The sequence below is a fragment of the Onychostruthus taczanowskii genome, unplaced genomic scaffold, assembly GCF_017590055.1.
Source record: "Onychostruthus taczanowskii isolate IOZ18803 unplaced genomic scaffold, ASM1759005v1 scaffold60, whole genome shotgun sequence".
In the NCBI taxonomy this organism is placed as follows: domain Eukaryota; kingdom Metazoa; phylum Chordata; class Aves; order Passeriformes; family Passeridae; genus Onychostruthus; species Onychostruthus taczanowskii.
Window position 1 is genome coordinate 4,285,762 of NW_024503680.1, and position 20,799 is coordinate 4,306,560.

General features: G+C 50.4%; 1 protein-coding gene across 1 annotated transcript; it reads left to right on the forward strand.

Annotated features, from left to right (window-relative positions):
• Positions 1 to 6: 6 nt before the first annotated feature.
• ADA (adenosine deaminase) lies at positions 7 to 19,263 on the forward strand. Its single transcript, XM_041419290.1, has 11 exons — positions 7 to 89; positions 7,531 to 7,592; positions 10,720 to 10,842; positions 10,956 to 11,099; positions 11,899 to 12,014; positions 14,705 to 14,829; positions 16,414 to 16,485; positions 16,748 to 16,849; positions 17,559 to 17,626; positions 18,022 to 18,151; positions 18,519 to 19,263. The coding sequence occupies exons 1-11, from the start codon at positions 54 to 56 to the stop codon at positions 18,618 to 18,620; spliced, it is 1,080 nt and encodes a 359-aa protein (XP_041275224.1). The 5' UTR covers positions 7 to 53; the 3' UTR covers positions 18,621 to 19,263.
• Positions 19,264 to 20,799: the final 1,536 nt, after the last annotated feature.

The window sequence follows — 20,799 nt, forward strand, 5'->3', positions numbered from 1 at the left end:
GGGCCGGCGGGGCGGGCGCGGAGCGGCGGCGGCAGAGCGGCGGCAGCGGCGGCATGGAGCGGGCACGGGGAATCTTCGGGGGACCCAAGGTGGGCTGGCGGTGCTGCCGGAGGCGGGAACGGGGGTGCACCGGCACCGAGGTGCTGCGCACGGAGCGGCGAACGCGGCGCGCCCCGTGCGGAGGTGCAGTGTCTGGTTCGGAGGTGCCGTGCCCGGTGTGGAGACGCCGTACCCGGTGCGGAGGTGCCGTGCCTGGGGCTGAGGTGCCGTGCTCGGTGCAAAGGTGCCGTGTCTGCTTCGGAGGTGCCGCGCCCGGTGCAGAGGTGCCGTGCCCGGTTCGGAGGTGCCGTGCCCGGTTCGGAGGTGCCGTGCCCGGGGCTGAGGTGCTGTGCCCGGGGCTGAGGTCCTGTGCCCGGTTCGGAGGCGCCGTGCCCGGGGCTGAGGTGCCGTGCCCGGTGCAGAGGTGCCGTGCCCGGTTCGGAGGCGCCGTGCCCGGTTCGGAGGCGCCGTGCCCGGGGCTGAGGTGCCGTGCCCGGTTCGGAGGTGCCGCGCCCGGTGCAGAGGTGCCGTGCCCGGGGCTGAGGTGCCGTGCCCGGTTCGGAGGCGCCGTGCCCGGTTCGGAGGTGCCGTGCCCGGTTCGGAGGTGCCCCTCTCCGGTCGTGCCCCGGGGCCGGGCGGCCGCACCTGCTCTCCGCTCCCCGGGGCAGCGGCACGGCCGAGCCCTCGCTGGGGATGTGCCCCCGGGACAGCGCTCGGTGCCCGCTGTCACCCCGCGGTCCCAGCCGGGCGCTGCGCTGCCCCGGCCCGGTGTTCCCCGCAGGGACGGGCTCGGGCTGTCCCGGGTGTCCCGCACATCCCGCCGCCGGGGCGATGCGGGTCGGGCTCATCCCAGCGCCCGGCCGGGGACACGGCTCCGCCGGGCTGGGGATGCACTGGTGGCCTGGCTGGGGAAGGGGAGGCTCTGAAGGGCCCTGCATCCCAACCACTATCGTAGTCTGCTAAAACAGATGTTTTCTCTTGTGTCTTTTATTTTGTTTTGGGTGCTGTTGGTTTTTTTTTTTTTTTTTTTTTTTTTTTTTTTTTTTTTTTGGTTATTGTTGTTGTTTGGGGGTTGTTTTTTTTTTGTTGTTGTTTTGTTTGTTTGTTTTTTTCTTTGTAGTTTCGTTGGTTTTTTTTTTCTTTTTCTCGTACACATTTAGTTCAGTTATTCCTCAGATACCCATGACACCACTTTGGAGCACTCTCTGACAGAAGGCAACAATCTTTCTCTCCATGCCCTGTGCACTTCAGCTCTAGTAGGATCATGTGGTAATGTGTTTATTATTTAGATTGTAACCTAGAGGAGGAGGAAGATGAAGCATCTGTGGTTAGCAATAGTCCTGTATCTGATGGAAGAGCACTGCCTGTGCTGCAGGATGGCTCAGCTCTCATGCTGTGGTCTGGGTGAGTGCTGTACAGGGAGCAGGTCTGCCAGGTTGGGCTCTTGTGGGAAAGTAGGAGTCAAGGCAGAAGAGACCAAGAAAAGGGATGTGAGAGTTGTGGTGCTGCTCTGAGAGAACGTGAGTAGTGGCAATTGCTTGTGGCTTTTCCAGAGAAGAAGATTGCCTCCAAAAACACAAAAGGATTGGGGAGTTTTGCTGCTGTTTGCAGTGGCAACTGCTTGTGGCTTTTCCAGAGAAGAAGATTGCCTCCAAAAACACAAAAGGATTGGGGAGTTTTGCTGCTGTTTGCATCCTCTCCCACTCCCAAACAGTTTATCTCTCAGCTGAGTTTGCACCAGGAAAACCTCACATACTTGGAAAGGGCAGTGTGCACAGTCTGATTTGTTTCATTCTATCACTGTGGTTCCCTTTCTAGGAAGCTGATCCATGCAATAGCAGGCAAACCTTGATACCAAAATCCAGGGAGCATTGGCAGCTGCTAATGGTTAAAGCCTTTTTAAGTCCACTTCAGTTTTGGGAGATGGTGGTGCTTCACCAGCTCCACTAAGAAAAAAGGCTGTTGATTCACCCTTTTAAACTTTTGGTCAAGAGAAGCAACCTAAGTTCTTTAATCTGTGCTTCCACTTTTTCTGTGTATGGGAGACTGGGATACCAAAGAGAAAGACCTAGGAAAAACTGCAGGGTTTGACTGCTAAGATCAGGCTTCTGTTGTCTGGCTATTGGCAATTATGGGACTGGTTTTCCTGACTCAGGCAGTCCCTTTCAGTCCTGTGAACCTGCTAAGTCAGGCTTGGGGAAAAAAAAATGGGCCTGAAGTCAGTTAATGAGCCCTATTCATTCCTCTGGATCCTCTGCCATTGGGAACGATCAGTTTTGTGTTTTAGAGATGTTTCTGGTAACTGGAGCAGCTTCTGCCCAGCTGAATGTGGGACTGGGGCTGCCTCTGCATTTTTCAGGAACTCGCTGACTCCCAGAGACTGCAGTGATGAACAGGGAGCTGTGGCAGGACAACTTTGAACCCTGCTTATCGCAGGCCCATAAAAGAACAGAGAAGTTTGATGTTCCTTTGATGCCAACCATGACCCTTTCTGTTCAACATCCAGAGCAGAGACCATGTCCTTGCTCACTGCCCTCTTCTTGTAGGTCAGTCCCAGCTTGGGGGCTTCAGGACATGTGGCTATCTTCTCCCACAGCTCCATGTGCCATGTTGTGGAGAGCAGAATGGGAATAGGGGTTTCTGGGGTCAGGCCCACTCTCTCCAGTGACTGGTGTAGCTCATTTGCAAAATAATCATCAGGTGACATGGGGCAGTTGTTCTGTGAGGCACACCTTGTGTGTCAGCCTCTCACAGAAGGCTGGCCCAGCCTGGGTGGTACCAAAGGTGCCTGTGCTGGCTGTACCCAGTGGGTTTGGTGAACATCCTGCCCCACTCCCTGTAGCACTGCAGACTTTCCCTGCCTATCATGGGGACTGCAAGAGCACAAGGATGATGTTGGATTTGGCTCATCCACTTCTTGTGCACAGCCTGACCCCTGGCTCGGCATGGTCGGAGCCTGGTGCTGCCGAGCCGGTGCTGAGCTCCAGCCGTGCCTTACACAGTGGTACCTTGTGTGCTCAGTTCTTTAACAGTGTGGTACAGGGGTGCTCTTGGATAACCTTCCCAGATCCAGGTGGCAGTAAGAGGTTGTCTTGGTGCTGCACAAAGTGCCAGGACTCTGTTTACTGCTCTGAAGCAGTGCCTGGCTCCAGCCAGGGGTGAGTGTGAGCTCTGTGGTGGGCACATGGCCCTGCCACCCCATGGGAACCATCACCTGTGATGACACACAGCCACCATCACCTCTTAATGTCACCAGAAGTCTCACACTGAGGTCAGTAGAGTAGTTGGTGCCAGGATGGGGGTACTAAAGGCTGCTCAGCACTGGAGCATCCTCCTCTTCCTCAGCCACCAACCATGTTCCTCTTTTAAAGGCTCACCCCTTACAGCATGTGACAGATACATCTCCCAAGTGCATTTGTGGTGTGTTCAGGTTTGAGGATGATGCTGTGCTACTTCCACTTCACAACTCTCTTGAGCCACTCTCACCTCTTGCTTCTAAATGAGAGTTTGAGATTAATTTAGGATGAGGAACTCTTTGTTCCTAACAGCACACTTCCATGAAAGCAGACTTCGGGGACATAGTTAATTGTTTTTTCCAGTGATTTGCCACACTTATAAAATAATTGTCAAATTACAGCTGTAATTAGGCTGGTTTTCAGCCATTGAGATTAATAGAATGAGCCTAAATCATCACCTTTCAAGAGGCTGAATAAATAATCCTGGGCAAAGTCACTGTTAAGAGTTTTTAAATGATTCAGCTTTATCAGCTGCCTGATTATCTGTTAACGTCTGCTGGAAACCTCACAATAAAAGGGTCTGACTGACTTTGGCCATTGTATATATTTTTAAAAAGACCCTAACACCACCTAATACAGAAAATCCTTCAAGTGCCTTAGCTTGAATAGCTCTTTTTATGCCATATAATGGGCAAGCTGAGCAGGTAACTGCACTGCCATGGTCCACTGATCAAACCATAATAAAGAAATTGTGTTGGATCGACTGTGGATGAAAATACTTTGAGTGTTTGGTTAACTTTTCCCCCTTAATCTCACTAAAATGAAAATATTCAGACTTGATCTTGGAATGGAACGTGCTTGTTTGAGTACCTTCATTTTGTGTTTGAATTTATTTTTGAAGCTTATTAAGTCTCAAAGAAAACATTACAATATTTTTTAGAGAAGTTAAGCCAGAGCCCTGAAAACTTCTCCTTTTTAAAAATCTCATCCAACTTGCTGATATCTGCACTAATGTGTCATGTGCCATGGTTGAGCTAAAACTTTTTCTGCATAAAAGTGGAAATGGCTGGGTTTGCTCTGATGGCCTTGCTGGGGACTGTGTGTGCTGAGGACACACAATTTACAGCCTTTTGAATGTTCTTTGAACCCATCCACCTGGCTTTCAACAAGTCTGGAGCGAAACGAAAAGGTTTATTGCATTACACTCTGGGTTTTTGATGCGCTGGTGGGAGGTCAGTGGAGGTGCAGGAGGGACTGAAGGTTTCCTGCACAAAGCTGGTCCTGAGCGTCCTCACTGTGCCTGGGAGAAGAACAAAGCTCCTTCCTCAGGAGAGCTTTGGAGAATTCTGCTGCTTTCTTGTTCTTCATCGGAGCAGGTGGTGCCACATCCAGCTGGGCTGGGAGAAGGGAAGTCATCAGTCTGGTCTAGTGGGTGGCATCCCTGCCCACGGCAAGGGGGGTTGGAACTAAATCACCTTTAAGTTCCTTTCCAACCCAAACCTTTCAGTGGTCCTGGGATGGCTGAAGGCTCCTGTCCAATGCTGGTGCAGCCTGTGGTGCTGTTCAGATCCTTCACCAGGTGTTGAGATCCCAATATAATGTGTGTGCTCATGCTTTCTGTACAAGTAAATCGAAAGCTTTGGGGTGGGAGACCACATGCACATGGAGCTGCGTACTGAGGAGCAGAGAGCTCTGGAAGAAGCACTGGGCTCCTGCATTCACCTAATTTCTGCTTGCTCAGGCATTGTCCCCTGGAGCCACAGTAGAGAGAAAACTCTTTCATCCTTATCTGGGTACTTTCCTTGGCTTAAGGCAAGGTCGTGTCACCCATTTGTTTGTGGAAAAGACTTGTGCTTTGTTTACCCAAAACAAACACCGGGAAGAGAGCTGAAATGTAATCTGCAGTGAGCAGCCTCCCACAGACCTGGAAACCCTCAGGGTTTTTGAGCAAGGTGCCCGGGGCAGATGAGCTGCTGGGCTGTGCCTCTGCTGATTGCATCCTTATCTGGAGCCCTGTAGGCACACTTCCGCCTTCTCTTGAATGTCCTTTGGCCACCTAAACAGCCTAGAATAGTTCTCAGCTGCAGATAACTGCTCTCAAGCACTGGTCTGGAGGAAACCCAAAACTTTTTGGGTTGAACAGCATTGCACAAGAGTTTCTTAGCACTTGGTTTAAGTGTCTCCAGACCCCAAAAAAAAAAAGGCTGGCAGGGGACAAAGAGCCTGTTGCTGATATTGGAGAGGAACTTGCTGTTTTACAAGCATTTCGCCTGCAGAAGAGGCAGGAGGAGGTGACTTACATAGATGGAGGATGCCATGGAATCTGCTTTCTCACTGATGGAAATGTCATGTTGGGATGTTCTTGCAGGAAACACTTGAAAAGTGTTTGAGGGAGAAGACCTCAACAGGTTCAGGCTGCTTTGTTTTTAAATCCAATGTGAGCAAATTTCAAGCCTGTAACTCCATCAGAAAGTCATGAGGGCTGTTGAATACCTGAAGGAGTGGATCTTGCATGGTTTTGAAATAAGAATTGGAGCTCAAGAGTGGAAAACATGCCAGGCATCTACATCTGGCAATGCAGACCATGTTTGTATCCTGTTATTTTATTTGCTGCTTTGCAGGACATTTAGTCCTCATAAGCAGAATTGCATAACTCAAGGAGGGGGAAAGATCAGGTCTTGAACTTCTTAAATCTTCTTCTGTGTAGATTCAGATGGTATCTTAAGGGTAGGAGCATTGGCAGGGATGTGTTTTTCCAGTCTGCTATCAGTGGTGGCTGTGGGTGTATCCATGACCCCGGGCCAGCTGATTGCCACCAGCAGTTTGATCCATCCTGAGCCTGCCCCAGCTGCGTTTGCATCCCACCAGTGTTTCAGTGGTGGCTTCGTGGCCATCATGTGGAGATGGCCTGAGGCCCAGCACTGTGCCTGCCTTTTGCAGCAGGGGTGGCCAGTGAAAGGCCTGGCAGTGAGTCAGGTGCCTCTGCCTGCAGGGCAGTGTGTGGGGATGGCAGTGAGCTCGAGGGCACCAGTGCATGCCCCGAGATGGGCACTGCCAGCCCGGTGCCAGGAGCTCACGTCACCTGCTCTGGGACACTTGCAGGCACTGCTTACTCAGTTTTCTCCCAGCTCCTCGTAGTTACTGTTTGATGCATACCCTGACACCAGAGGGTTTGTGGGTTTTAATTAGTAACCCTGGGTAGTTTAGTTATCCATGCAAATATCCAGTCCTCTTCTGAGCCCTACTCCCTTCATACCCTTGGCACCCTGCAGCTATCATCTATGCAGGAAAATGCATGGAAGGTGTAAATAAATGTCTAAATGTCTGTTTAGTTATAACAATATTATAACTAAAAAGAACCTTGTGTATTAAGTTTCGAATCCACAGTTTCATTTAAAAATACAATAAAATCAAATATGTATTTTGTAGGCTATTCTGTTACGTAAAAGAAAACAGTTCTGGAAAGATGGATATCTAGCTGAAACATTTTACAGCTAATATTTTCCTTCCCAGTTCGACTTCCAAATCACATTTGTCATGTTCCTCCAAAAGCCCCAGCTGGCTAATGGAAAAAGCTTGCTTTTTGTTTTCTGGCTCTCTTTCTCCAAAATCCAATGTTTCAGCAATAGTGGGGAAATAGGGCTTCAGAGTGAAAAGACCTGAGTTACTGTCTCATTTTTAATGTGTAAAAATTTAAGTGTTTTATTGTGAAATCTTGTTAGCTCTATAGGGCAATCTGTTATTATTATTTTTTTACAGCACCTTTGTGCCGTGGGACTGACCCCTTGTGTAGGATTAGAGAGCCTGTAAGCCCTGATAATACCATGTAATTAACAACCCATGAGGAGCTGATTCTTGGGAGTGAAGTCAAAGTTTTCATGTAATGACTCTTAGCAAATTAATTAGGGTTTGGCTTCCTGTGATTTCAAGGAGGAAGAAAGCTGGAAAGTCAAGGTGTTTGGAGTTTGATTTTTTCACTCCTCCTGAACTCTAAATAAGGATAGAGCAGTGCCTCAAAATTACAGGAAACAGGATAAATTTCTAAAGACTCATTAGGTGTGTGAGTTGCAGCAAAATACTTAAACAATACATAGATATTGAAAAACAAACTTTATAATGATTATATTTCAAAAATGTTTATGTGCCATGACTTTGTCCTTGTATTGGCTATGTTTATACCCATGTGAGCACCAGTTACTTCTCTCTGAATTATTGTTGCAGCTCAAGAGTGCCTGACCCATTTCTCTCATTGCAGGTAGAGCTTCACGTCCACCTGGATGGAGCCATCAGACCAGAGACCATCCTGTACTTTGGCAAGTGAGTTGTGGGGGGAAGTAAGCTCTGGGAGCTGCAGTACAAAGGCATCCTCCCTTCTGCTCCCCCAGGTCTGTGACAGCGAGCTCCTGCAGGCAGCAAACCTGGCTGGTGCTGGTTCTGCCTCTGCCCAGAGCTGCACAGTGTGAGGACACTGAGCACACCCCAAAGGACAGGGGGGCTTCCCTGGTAGCAGGAATGGGACTGAGGTGGTCGTGGGTTTGTGAGCTGGGCAAGCTCAGAGGAGCCACCATGAGAAAAGTCCAGAAGATCTCATAAAGAGTTGCCTGCCTTTGAAGTGAACCCAGGACACAGCAGAGGTGCTGTATTCTCATTTCTTTTTCCACATTCCTAGTTGCAAAACTAAATGGAATGGCAGCAGGCTGGGAGCATTGTCTTGGTGTTGGTGCTGCTACACGGTTTGGGAGGAAAAACCAGCTTGGGTGGCCTTGCCTGCCCTGCTGCCATGTGCATTTGAATCCCAGGCTGTCAGCAGGCAAGGAGTCACCCTGGTGTGGGGCTGGCCCAGGGAAGCACTTGGCAGTGCTTTAGAGAGAGGTTGTTTCCTTGACAGAGCCCACGTGCATCTTCCTTCAGTGTAGATTGTGTGGGAAGCACAGGGTGAATGATTAACCTGTGCCAGGGCCTGGCTCCACATTTGTAAGCAAAATAAACAAGATTTCTTCCAGCTGTCACTGATATCCTCAGATCAAGAAGGTGGCAAGGGTAAGGATTTTGGGACACGGCTCTTAGGCACAGCTCTGGTATTCTGGGGAGGAAGCCAGTTCTGAGGAGGATGGGAAGTGGTTCTAGCATCCTGTGAGCCCAGCAGATTCCAAGGCAGTGCAGTCCTAGGGAGAAATATTATTTCTGAAGTAGCTTTTTCTGCAGGGCCTGGCCATACTTTTTGCTGTGTAGCCAGAGAAAGGAGGGTGGGTCAGGGCTGTCCATCCCATTTTTTTGCTGGATGCTGGCATGGTGAACTCAGAGTTCCTGCAGGTGGGCTGCAGGGCTGGAATACAGGTCCAAGTGAACAGAAGAGCTGGTGCTGACTCCCTGGGGCTCTGCTGGGTCCCTCTGCCTGCAAACAGAAAATGCCAGTGTAGTCCCCTAGGAGAATTGTAGGAGCCCTGAAACCCAGGAGGTACTGGCTGTCTGGGGATTCTGTGCCAGGATCCTTTCTGAGGGCAGAAACCTTCATTGCCTGAGTGTGTGCTGAGTTCCCTCTTATTTTTAAACAGCCCTGGCATCCCCCTGAGCTGCCAGCCCTCGGGTGAAGCAAGGCTGTGCTATTCATGGGCTCTAAAACTTGCACTCACACACAAACCAGTGGGGCAGTGCAGAAGGCTGTAGGGGACTGACTGCCTTTATAACCTCACCCTGGGCCCAGAATGCTGCTTGTGGTCTATTTTTAAATGTAAAGATCTGGAAATAATTTTGCTAGGTGGTGTTTGACCATGTAGACAGAACCCCAAGCTGCTGGGATGCACAGGCCCCCTTGGGCAGTGCACTGCTGAACTCAGCTGTTTTTAGAAAGTTTGTCTCCAATTCTGTCAGGTCTGGGTCAGTCTTTGCATCATTCCTGCTCAGCCAGACGGCTCAGAGGCATGACAGACCCCTCATGGGGACGGGGTGTGCCCTTCCTGTGGTGGGATGGTGTGCATGGTGCTGCCCGTGGCTGGAGGGAGCTCTGGGCAGGACACCGAGGTGGCAGTGAGGACAAACACATTCCTCTCTGGCCACTTTGCTTCCAGAAGAATCTTGCCTACAAGGAGGGTTGGATGGGGCAGCAGCAGCTCCAAAACCCACACTGGCATGATCCACCAGATCTCCCCCTGCAGAGGCATGGTTCCAGTGTGGATCATCCCAGAGCACTGCCACTGGTGCCTGCAGGAAGGCTCTGCTTCAGGAAGCACATGAAACAGGTCAGGGAAGTGGCTCTGCTGTAGGAAACTTTCCTGTGGCAGGTGGAGGAAGGTGCAGGTCGGTTCCTGGAGCAGAGACTGAGGTGTCAGTGCCACAGAAAGGGCAAGGCAGGGAGGAAAACCGATGCCTTGGCAGCGATGAGTGTTCCCTGCTGAGTGCCAGCAACTTAATCTGTGCAGATTGCATGTGAGGGCTGAGCATGGGGCTGGTTTCCTTCCTGGCTGAGTGGGGAAGGAGCAATGTTTACCAAGCCCAGGGGTCCTTTGGACTGTGTCCCTGCATGGCTCATTGGGATGGCTGCTGGCAGGGCAGCACTGAAGCTGGCTGTGGTTTTGTCTCTATTAGCAGAGTTCTTCCACCAATCAGCTATAATTCATTGTGGCAGGAAAGAGGATTAAAAACAAATGTCTGGTTATTATTCCAAATTTGTTTTGGCTTGTGCAGGGTACCAGAGGGTGGGGGGATGGCAAAGCCTGCCCAGGAAGCTGCAGCACCCTTGGCTGGCTGCCCCCTCGATCTCAGCTGTCACCACACCAGGACCACCTTCACCCTCTTGGTATTCCAGCTGCTCCTGGGAAAGATGGCCTCTTCCCTTTGGAAGCATTTATGTGGGCATTAGGGTGTCTGTGTCTTCAGTGAGAGCAGTTGTTGCCCTTTGTTCCTGCGTGGGAGGTGTTCCTGTCACAGGAGATGCCACCAGGGTGCTGGGCTCAGGAAGCAGCTCCCTTGCAGGAGCTGCTGGCACCAAACCCATGAGCCACGACACTTCTGCCTGTGTGATCCCTGCCTTGGAGCATCTCCTTGATTTTTTAATCCTTTGAGCCTGCATAAGTGGAAATTAACTCTTCTAAAGAATTTTGGCAATTCTGCTGCTAGGTCTAGGAGGTGCCAATAAATAATCCAGAGCTTCTTTAGATGAACTCCTTCTTAAGCTTAAAATGTGCCCTGGCTGTGTTCCTGCCAGGTCAGCCTGGGCTTGTATTTCAGTTTGTTTGTGCTTTGCCTGTGTTTTGGACTGCCTTCCTCTCTGCTGAGGTTCAGGGCTCCATCCATGAGGAGATTTTGGAAGGACAGCGTGTGCTGTATCTTTCCTGTGAGGAAATGATGGTTGAAGCTGCCAGCTTTGGATGCAATTGGTGTATAAAATGGGCTGATTAGAAATGTGATAACCTTCCCTGTCAGTAACGTGTGACTTTGTTTCTAGGAAAAGAGGCATCCCTCTCCCTGGCAATACTGTTGAAGAGCTCCTGAAGTATGTCAGCTATGACACACCACTGACACTTCCCCAGTTTCTAGAGAAGTTTAATTACTACATGCCTGCCATTGCGTAAGTACCCTGCTTTTTGCTTTTTCCCCCTCAGCCCTTGGCAGGATCCCTTGGCTCAGCCTCAGAGATCCCTGTGGGCCCTGAGGGTGACAGTCCCACTGCCATCCCCGCAGGGGTGACCGTGAGGCGGTGAAGAGAATTGCCTACGAGTTTGTGGAAACAAAAGCCAAGGAAGGAGTCGCCTACGTGGAGGTCCGGTACAGCCCTCACCTCCTGGCCAACTCTGGTGTGGCTCCCATCCCCTGGGGACAAGCTGAGTGAGTGATCCTGCTGTGCTGGGGAGCCCCTGGGTGGCTGGTTGGGCATGGAGAAGGCATCCCCATGCCAGTCAGCCACTGTGCCTTCAAAGGCTGCTGTAACAAACCTCCTTTCTCCTCCCGTGCAGCGAGAGCCAGCATGCTTCCACCTCTCTCTCCCACCAAGAGGGTTTTTCATCTTAAACACCTCTGTGTGCTGCAGTGTTTTAACATCCCTTGCTCTGGGTACTGAGTTCTGCATGTGCAGCGCAGCTGTGCTCAACCTTCTGCCTGAAGCCCTTCCCTGTGAGAGGGAAAGAAATGTCCACATATGGACTGCCTGACCACAGAGTGGGAGTCTGAGCTGGCAGCAGTGGTGGGGGTGTTGGAGGGGGCTGCTGGTCTGATCCCTTCCTTTCATGTCATCCCCTCTGTGATATGTGCTTCTCATTAAATCAATGCTGGGCTCCGGGGCCCCTCCAGAGTGTGCTGTGGTGGGTGCTGAGCCCTGGGCTTGGGGAGAACTGTGTGCCCTAATGAGATGCTCTGGCAAAGAGGGGATTCCTCTGCTAAAGCACATCCCCAAGGCCTTTCTAAGTCTTAGTGTCATCTGTGCCTGCTGCAGTGGCACAGAAGTTACATCTGTACCTGGTAAATGTGGCCCTGGCATGGGTGTGAAAGGTGCTCTGGGTGGTCTCAGTGGGCAGGTGGAACCTGGGGCAGCCTGTCCTCCTGCGGGCATGCTGGGCTGGACCTGTGGCTCCTGCCTGCCTCCCTGGCAAGTGTCTGGCCTCTTGCTGATGGCTTTTCTTCCCTGCAGGGGAGACCTGACTCCAGATGAAGTTGTTCAGCTCGTAAATCAGGGACTGAAGGATGGAGAGAGGGATTTCCACATCAAAGCCAGGTCTATTCTATGCTGCATGCGCCATATGCCAAGTAATGTATTGCAGCTGCCCTGCTGCTCTGCTCCCTTCCCTGACGTGGGGAGGGATGTCCCTGGGGCTGGGGCCCTGCAGGATGTGGGGAGAGCCCTGCTCTGTGGGGCTGGTGCAGCACCAGACAGTGCTGGGGGTCTCTGGGGGTCCTCTGCTCCTTCCACTGCAGGGCAAAGGTCTGCTGGATGCAGGAGTGGGGCTCTGTGGGTGTTACATTTGCATTCTCTGGAAAAACCCCTTTGCCCAGGATTTTCCTCTTGGGAAGCTGAAAAACCTCAAAGAAAAAGGAAAACAATAATTATCTCATTTGCTACTCCTGTGTTTTGCTCCTTTAGAATGTGTTTAGAAATCGTTTATCCACAAGTGATTGTTTCATTATTTTCTGGTGTGAATTATTTTAACTCACTAGCCAGTCAGTACAAAGCTGTGTTGGGACTCTAGAGAAAGTCACAGGTTTTCATTATTATCTTTTTAACATTCTGTAAATATCCTTTCTGTATTCTTTTAGTATAGTATAGTTTAGTATTCTTTAATATAATACAGTATCATAAAATAATAAATTAACCTTCTAAGAACATAAAGTCAAATTCATACTTCCTTCCTACCACAAAAGTCCCCGCAAATACAATATGTGGGTACACCCAGTATCTGAAAGGTCCTGCTGGAGGGACAAAGGGGCTCTTCTGTCCTCTCCTGGGGCAGCTGGGGTTCTGCTCCCTGCCCAAAGGCCAGAGCTCACCTTGGGCCAATAAAAGCCACTGGCACAGTGAGCATTTGCATCTGCCATGAGTGACTGGAGGTCTGAGAGCAAATGGTCGTGGAAGGAGGACCAGGCAAGACATCTCACACTTCCCTGCTCGTGGTCCTACAGCAGGGTGCTCCTTCCTTAGCCTGGGTCATGGGCAGCCAGAGAATCCACTGGCAGCAGCCAGTCTCTGCTGGCTTAAGCTGAAAACACAATTCAGATATACTTAAGGCACATATATAAATTTATTTTAATAAAATCAGCTGCTCTGATGAAAAACTTTGTTGGTAACAGGTGCTGTGACCCAGAATAGGAAGAAAACCCAATTACCAGCATTTCAATGGGCTGCTGAGTGTGACAAGCATCTTCCTCTAGGGAAGGATGCAGCCAGAGAGAGAGGCTGTGTGACAGTAGCTATTTTATGTGAAGGTTTTTTTCTGAGTGTCTTCATATCTCACACCAGTTTTATGTAGGCTTAGTAGAGTAGATGGTGGAAAGATTTTTCCTAGTGAGTACATGACTAATTTGTGTCTAGGAATGTCAAAAATTATATTCTTGGAAGCCTGTAGATTTGAGAGTGGGGTTTTTTGTTTTTGTTTTTGTTTTTTTCCTGCCTGCACGAACACCAAACAATACTTTGAAAACTTGATCCTTATATTTCTGGTTTCTAGGCAAAAAAAAAAAAAAAAAGTTTTTCTTTGTAAAAACAGGAGAGCTGTAAGGCCCAGTCTGCAGTGGCACAGTGATCTGCAGTTACAGTCCCTGCCAGTGCACAAGTGGCAAAGGCAGGAGGTGGCAGGAGCACTCGAGGGTGTGTGCAGCCTGCAGTTCCCTGCAGGAGGGATTGCTGGTGCAGCCAGCAGAGGTGGCATTCTCATACCTGTGTCCCAGGGCAGCAGCTGATACCCAGAGCCACAATGTGCTGATAGAGAGTCTTTAGCAGTGCATTCAGGATGTGCTGCACAGGGAGAAGCCACCCTGCAATTACTGAACTGTTGAGAGAAAGGCAGAGATACCAGCCAGAACTGACTTATATTAAACTTGTTAATAAAATAATGACTCTAACCCAGCAAGTTGGAAAATGGTGGAAAAAACCCCAGATGATGAAGTTGCACATATCATCCTGGTGTGTTCATATGATTTGGGGATTTTCTGTACACAGCAGGTGCCTGTTAATTATTAACACAACTGTTTATCTCTGTTTCTTGGCTTTTCTGCTAGGGTTAAGTGCTACGTGAGCCGGTAGATGCAGTTTCTCTCTCAGAGGTTATCTGTCCTGATCAGAGAGAACTCTCAAGCAGTTGTTGGCCACTTGTTAGTCTCTTTTTCACTGCTGGCAAATAGATAGAGCTTCAGCTCCTTCCTATCAGGAGTAGAATCCTTGGGAGGGTCAAGCATGCCCTACAAAGGGCAGGGATGGCTGCAGTACAGGGCCCCCCAGAGGTCCCTCCCAGCCCAATCTCCCCCTGACACAGCTTATCTGCTGGGGCAGTTCCTCACCTTGCCCAGCTGGGAAGGGATGAGGGCTCAGGAGTTGAGGGTTTCTCCCACACATCATGTTACAGCCCCAGGGCAGTGCAGTTCATCTCACCTCGAGCCAACTGCAGCAGTCACCACTGCTTGGAAATCTTTAAATTATTTTTTTCCCCTGCTTGAAGTGAGCAGAAAAACATGATGAGAGCAGTTTTATGGCTGGTGAATGCATTTAATTTCCTTTTCACTGACAACAGACTGATCCATTGACAGCTTTTATCTGCCTGAAGATCACAGAGATGACAGACCTTTCTAGGAGTTTGCTAGCTTTCTTTTTGAGCATCAAATTTTGGGAAAGACTAAAGAAAATAGCTCAAGCCTTCTAGTTATAGGACCAGGATTTGTTTAGGAAGATGCTGAAGGTGTGACCATTATGAATGCTTCCTCCTGAATCCTGGTGCTGCCTCTCCCAGGCTGGTCTCCAGAGGTGGTGGAGCTCTGCAAGAAGTATCAGAATGACTCTGTGGTGGCTGTCGACCTGGCTGGAGATGAGACCCTGAAGGTGGAGGATTACTCTGAGCATAAGAGGGCTTATGAGGTTTGTGGAATAAGTTTTAAAAAGAAATTACAATAAGAATATGTATTGAGGGGACGTGTGTGAAGGGATGCTTTTCAAACTGCAAACAGCTGGGACAGCTTAAAAAATTCGTTGCAGCTATTAAAAACATTCTGTTAAATAGAAGAAGTATTTGTTTATATTTCCTAAATGATTAATGGCAGGCATCATTGCTAAAACATGGCCTTAGAGCTGGGGCTTGGCACGCTGTGAGTGTGACATGAGTGACATGGAGCCCAAATCACCTCCACCCCTCTGCTGTTGGCTCCTGGGGCTTGGTGAAACCACAGCCAAGGGTGGAAGAGACTGGCCTTTCCAGTCTGGCAGAAGTCACCCGAGGAGCAGAGCAGAAACTGCACATTTGCTGGGCTTTTATCTGATCATCTCAAATGCAAATACTGGAATGGCTTCAGGAGCCTGATCCCAGGCTCTCCCCAAACCTCAGCCTTTGCAGTGGCTCTGAGGGAAGGGAAAGCCTCTCTCCTCTTTGCTGTTGGAAATTTGGGGTTGTTAATCCCCACCATCAGTGGGGGAGGAGGTTGTGCACCATCACTGACAGAAAGGGTGGTGGTTTTCAAGCAGTGCTCGGGTCTGAAAGGACATGGTGTTCCTTGGGGTCTTCACCCCATCAGTGGGAGCTGATACAAGGCTGGCTGCACTGCTGTGCTGAGTGAACAGGCTGATTATAGACACTGGCACGGGAACAGGGCTTCGTTAACTGATGGAAGGCAGGCTCATCGTGCCCTGGTGGGCCAGCAGTACCCAGGTCCAGCCTCCTCTGTCTGAAGGATGCATCTTGTCTCTGTGCCAGGGGCTCGCTCAGGCTCTGAGATACTGAAGCAACAACCCACCCCCCCTCAATCTGTATTAAGTAACTGAAAAACACTCCTGAGTGCAAAGCCCTGAAGGAATGTCTGTGAAGAGCATCTGCTGCAAGATGGGGCTTGCAGCCTGTCTGCTGCTGCCAGCTGGGTGGCCCTTCTCCAGCAAAGCAGGAGCCAGCCTTCCCTCCAGGCCCCATGGCTTCCCAAAGCCCAGCTGGCCTGCAAACCCCTGGCAAAGAAATTTTCAGGGTGATCATGGAGCTGCACCCAAAGGTGCACTCACAGGGTCCTTGGGGCAGGGCTGCCTCCACCCCCAGCCCCTTACAGTGTCAGAGCATTTCTTCACCTCTGCCCTGGGGTGCTTCTACACCCTCACACATGGCCACAGCTAGCCAAAAATGTACAATTTCCAAAGCATGGAACTGCTGCAAGTTTCATGCAGAAAGGCAGGTGGGTGGAGGAAGAGGAGCTCAGAGCTTGCTGCTGTCTGGAGATGAGGCAGTGGTGAACTCACCCAGGGTTAAAAGCCCGTGAAGAGCCTGGCTGGGCTCCAGTGGAAGATAACCAGGATTTTTAAGTGTCTCTGTAAGTGACATTACCGAGCCCTTGGAGCGCAAGGCTCGTGATCTGTGGGCTCTTGGCACAGGAGCCTTGCTGTGTCCCTGAGAGCAGTGCCAGCCCCAGAGCTTGCTGTCCTTGCTGCAGGTGACGGCACAGGAAGATGTTGTCCCTTGTTTTGCAGGAGGCTGAGAGGTGTGGGATCCATCGCACCGTGCACGCCGGGGAGGCCGGCCCGGCCGCCATGGTCAAGGAGGTACGAGGAGCTCCTGCCTCACGGCAGAGAGGGACAGGCTGTGACAGGCCCTGCCCCGGGCACAGAGGCACCCAAGTGCTCCCCATATCCATAGCAAAGGGAACCCTGGACATACGGGCACAGATCCCAGCTGATGGCTGGAAAAGGACGTGCCAGGAGCCAGCTGGGTGGTGTGGGCTGTGCCTGCAGTGGGACAGGGGCTCTGGGCAGGCAGGGCCTGAGCTGTGCTCAAGGCTCTGAGTGCTTTTCCTCTGCTCTCTAGGCAGTTTATGTCCTGAAGGCCGAGCGTGTTGGCCACGGATACCACGTGGTGGAGGACCCTGAGCTCTACAAGCAGCTGCTGAAAATAAAGATGCATTTTGAGGTAAGGATGTGTGGTGGGGCTGTGACAGCCAGGTAGGTGCTATCTGAGTGGAAAACAAGCCCTCACTCAGGCTGTGCTCCAGCCAGGGACAGGACCTGACACCCAGGTGCTGACCGCATGTACAGTGATGTTGTGTTTATGCCCATAGGAAAAATGTTGGGGACAAACCTGTCTGCTTGCTGGGAACACTGATGTGCACAGCAGCTTGTGGGAGGGATGTAGCAGAAAGAATGGATCATTGTGTGGCCAAGGATAAATTCTGGAGGGCTTATTCACTGATTTATACACCTCAAGCCTGAAGGCTCATCCTTCCACAAATCAGGCTGCTGTACCAGAGCAAGTCTGGTTAGAGGGTGGGAGTGCCTGGGAGTTACAGTGCACGTAAGCATTTCTTTTGCTTTTCCCCAGAATGGATATATCCACTAATAGAGGGAATATGTACTCAATGCAGGTGGTTTTGTAACTGTGATTGGCACAGGGCTGGTGACTGACTGGCCACGGGCAACATCTCACTGGCCCCTGTCACAGTCCTGGGGTCTCCTTGCATCCATATCCTGGGACATGCAGTGGTCTGTCAGAGTAGTGCTGAGGGGCACCTGTGAGCAGGGCTCTGATCTGGTTTTACCCGTGTGCTGAGTGTCTGTCTCCACAGCTGGGGTTCAGATCCATGTGGCTGATTCTGGTTTTTATGCTCAACTCCCCCAAACAGGTCTGCCCTTGGTCCAGTTATCTCACTGGAGCATGTTCTCCGGACTTCACCAAACACCCTGTAATACAGTAAGACTTCTCAATTATGTGAAATCTCAAATAACCAGGATTTGTGTTGGTTACATCTGTTTTATTGATGTATAAAGCTAAGGCACATCTAATTATGTAGGACAATATGGCACATCCATGTCCCTTGGCACAGGAGAGCCTGGTGCAGCTGGAGGGGTGTGGGGGTCCCTTGGGGAGGCTGTCCTGTCCCTCCTGCCCTGCTCTGAGCTATGGGGCACGAGAAGCTACAGCCCAGCCCCTCCTGGCAGGTCAGTGCAGAGCCATGGGGGACAAGCTGAGCTTTGTGCTTTTCTCCAGCAGTCCCAAAGTCTTTGCTTCTGCTGCATTTCACCCTGAGAACTGCACAGTGTCACCCCCAGTGCTCTGCCCACCAGTTCAACCTGATTTCTTTGCAGATTTAAGAAGGATCGTGCCAACTATTCTCTAAACACGGATGACCCCCTCATCTTCAACTCCACCATTGACAAGGACTATGGCATCGTGAAGGAACACATGGGATTCACTGAAGAGGAGTTCAAGAGAGTTGTAAGTTGGCCTTGGCTGGGTGCTCTGCTGGTTTTCTTTATAAGCTGAAGAGTTTTTTAATGGAAACCAGAAAATTCCTCTCTGGCCTTGTAAGCAGGAAAGTAGGACCAGGCTCAAAGTACATATCCCAAAAATTCCTGAGTATTTAGACCTTTGCTTTGTGCTGGTCTCATTTCTCCTGGGACTGCTGCTAGGGATGGGCCAGAGCAGTTGGCATAAAATAAAGCCATGGAAATGAATCTGAGACTGGAAACTTTACCCTCTCCCTCGCCTGCTGCTGCTCAGAGCCAGGTGCTGGGATGTGCACAGCTGTGTGTTCATGTCTGATGTGCCTTAATGTCCCTGTGTTCCCCCTCTGCCTCCTCAGAACATCAACGCAGCCCAGTCCAGCTTCTTACCCGAGAAGGAAAAGCAGGAGCTGCTCAGCAAGCTGTGTGAAGCCTACGGGATGGTCCCCAACGCGTCATGAGCCGTCCCTGGGAGCCAGCGTGGAGTAGGGCCCTTCTTCAGCAGAGCCTGCCTCTGCTCTGTGCCAGTGGGAGCACTGGCAGGAGGTGCCCAGGGTCAGTCTCTGCTCCTGGCAGCCCTGTGTTGACCCTTACAGTGCTCATCAGAATCAGACTATCACACACACCTGCTTGTGCCCCACAGTCTCGCTCCTGAATGGATCTCCAGCTTCCTGCCCTGCTGCTGTGCAAGCAGACTGGCTCTGCCTGACTCCCTCCTCCATCTGCTGGGGTTTCTGTGCTGCAAATGCAAACAGAAGAACCTCCCTTATGGTTTTTATCCTCCCCTCTTTCCCTGTTTTACCTGTCCTGTCCCACTGACCTGCCTGGCCCCTGCCTGCAGTGCTGAAATAGCCACTCTCAACTCTGGCTGTGGCCTGGGTTAATCTTCACCTTTCCAGGGAAGAGGTGTGCTAGTGCTGGCAGGGAGCGAGCAGCCCTCTCAGACACAGAGCCTTTATTCTTGTCCCTGTGGGTGGGAGGGTCTGGTCACAGCTGTATTTACCCAGGGTTAGTCTTGTACTAACAAGACTGGAACAAGAACAAGCTGCAAGCTGGTGCCCCTGCCCGTGCACAAGTCTGAAGGGCATTTAAAACAAAATACCATTTTTTTGGCGTCCTTTCTTGCAGAGGAACTCCCATGTATCAGGCCTGCCAGTGTCACTGCTGCAGAAGTGCACACCTTGGGCTCAGGCCCCAGCTGTGCTCACAGCTGGCCATGACCATGCTCGCACATGCAGAGGAAGTTGGAACAGAATTTTACCACTTCAGGCCAAAATCTGCCTTCTGGGATTTTCCCCACTTTTTTAATCTTGGAGAACTACTGTGAGCTGCAGTTTGATCTTCCTCTTACCTTTGTTTAGGACTTGGAAAAAGCGATTGATTGCCTGGTTTAACAATTCTGCCCTCTTTCTGATTTGACACAATCATTAGGCACTCTTAAGGCTGAATAAAGGAATTAACTTGGACCCAATGTCACACATTGACTCAGGTCCCATCTGATTGCTTCTCTCGCTCAATTATGACACTGGCTAGAAGTCAGATCTTCAGTTTGGTGTAGAATTTATACAGAGAAACTCACCAAAATTTCTTTAGTGATTTTATGGCATTATAGTGTTTTTACTCAATAAGCAATAGAGCTGTGCATCCAGAGAAGAGACCATTGTTTTCTTACCTGAGTGTGTGGTGTGCTTTAGCATCCCAGGGCTCTGCCAAGATGCTCACTCCAAAGATACTGTACCAAAAAGTTGCCTTTGAAAAGGGGCCATGGTCACCATTGCCACGGACAGACCATGGGCTGGCCCAGTCTCAGCCAGCAGTGATGGTGTGCTGGGAGTATTTCCATTCTTTCTGGGCTTCCATATTGGTCTTCAGAGTAAAATACTCATCTCTGAAGTACGTGGTGCATATATACACATAGATAGATAAATGAAGATGAGAGAGTGATTTTCTTACTTTTATAAAGCAAAAGATAAAGTATCACTTTAAGGACATGATTGTGGTAAGAAACAGGTTTTGGGTCATTTTTCTCCAACAATTGTTTCTGAAGAAGAGTTGCTTGTTTGGATTCTGGACAGTTGATAGTTAATCCTCTTTAATAAAATAACAAATTTATAGAAAAAAAAGAGAAAAAAAAGAGAAATCCTTGTGCCTTTCTGTTCAAGGGTGACTGTTAGGGACTGTGGCCTGTGGTGTCCAATCCCTGCTAGGGGTTCATCGATGGGTGTGATGGGGGCTTTGGTTGCTGCCTTCTCCTGTTGCCAGGTTGGAGCACTTTGCCAGCCAGAGGGAAGCCTGCTCCCTTGCCAAGCAGCCCAGCTGGATTTACAGCTCCAGGTTGTTCCAACCTGCCCTGTTCTTTTCCCTGCAGTAACACAAGGGGTGTGTACCGCTGCTGGAGCAGCAATGCCCTCATGGGGTACTCTCACCTTTCCAGGTTTTATCAAAAGTAGTCACTTTTTTTTTTTCCTGTCTCCTGGGTTTTGCACAGCTGGTTGATGCTCAGAGCCAAAGAGGGGTGGTCTGGGCTGCACCAGCAGTGTGGGCAGGGGAGTGTTTGCCCAAAGGTTTTTTGGTTATTTAGTACTTGGTTAGGCTTTGACAGCTCTGGCATGCCCGTGTTCAGCTGGAAAGAAGGGCTGG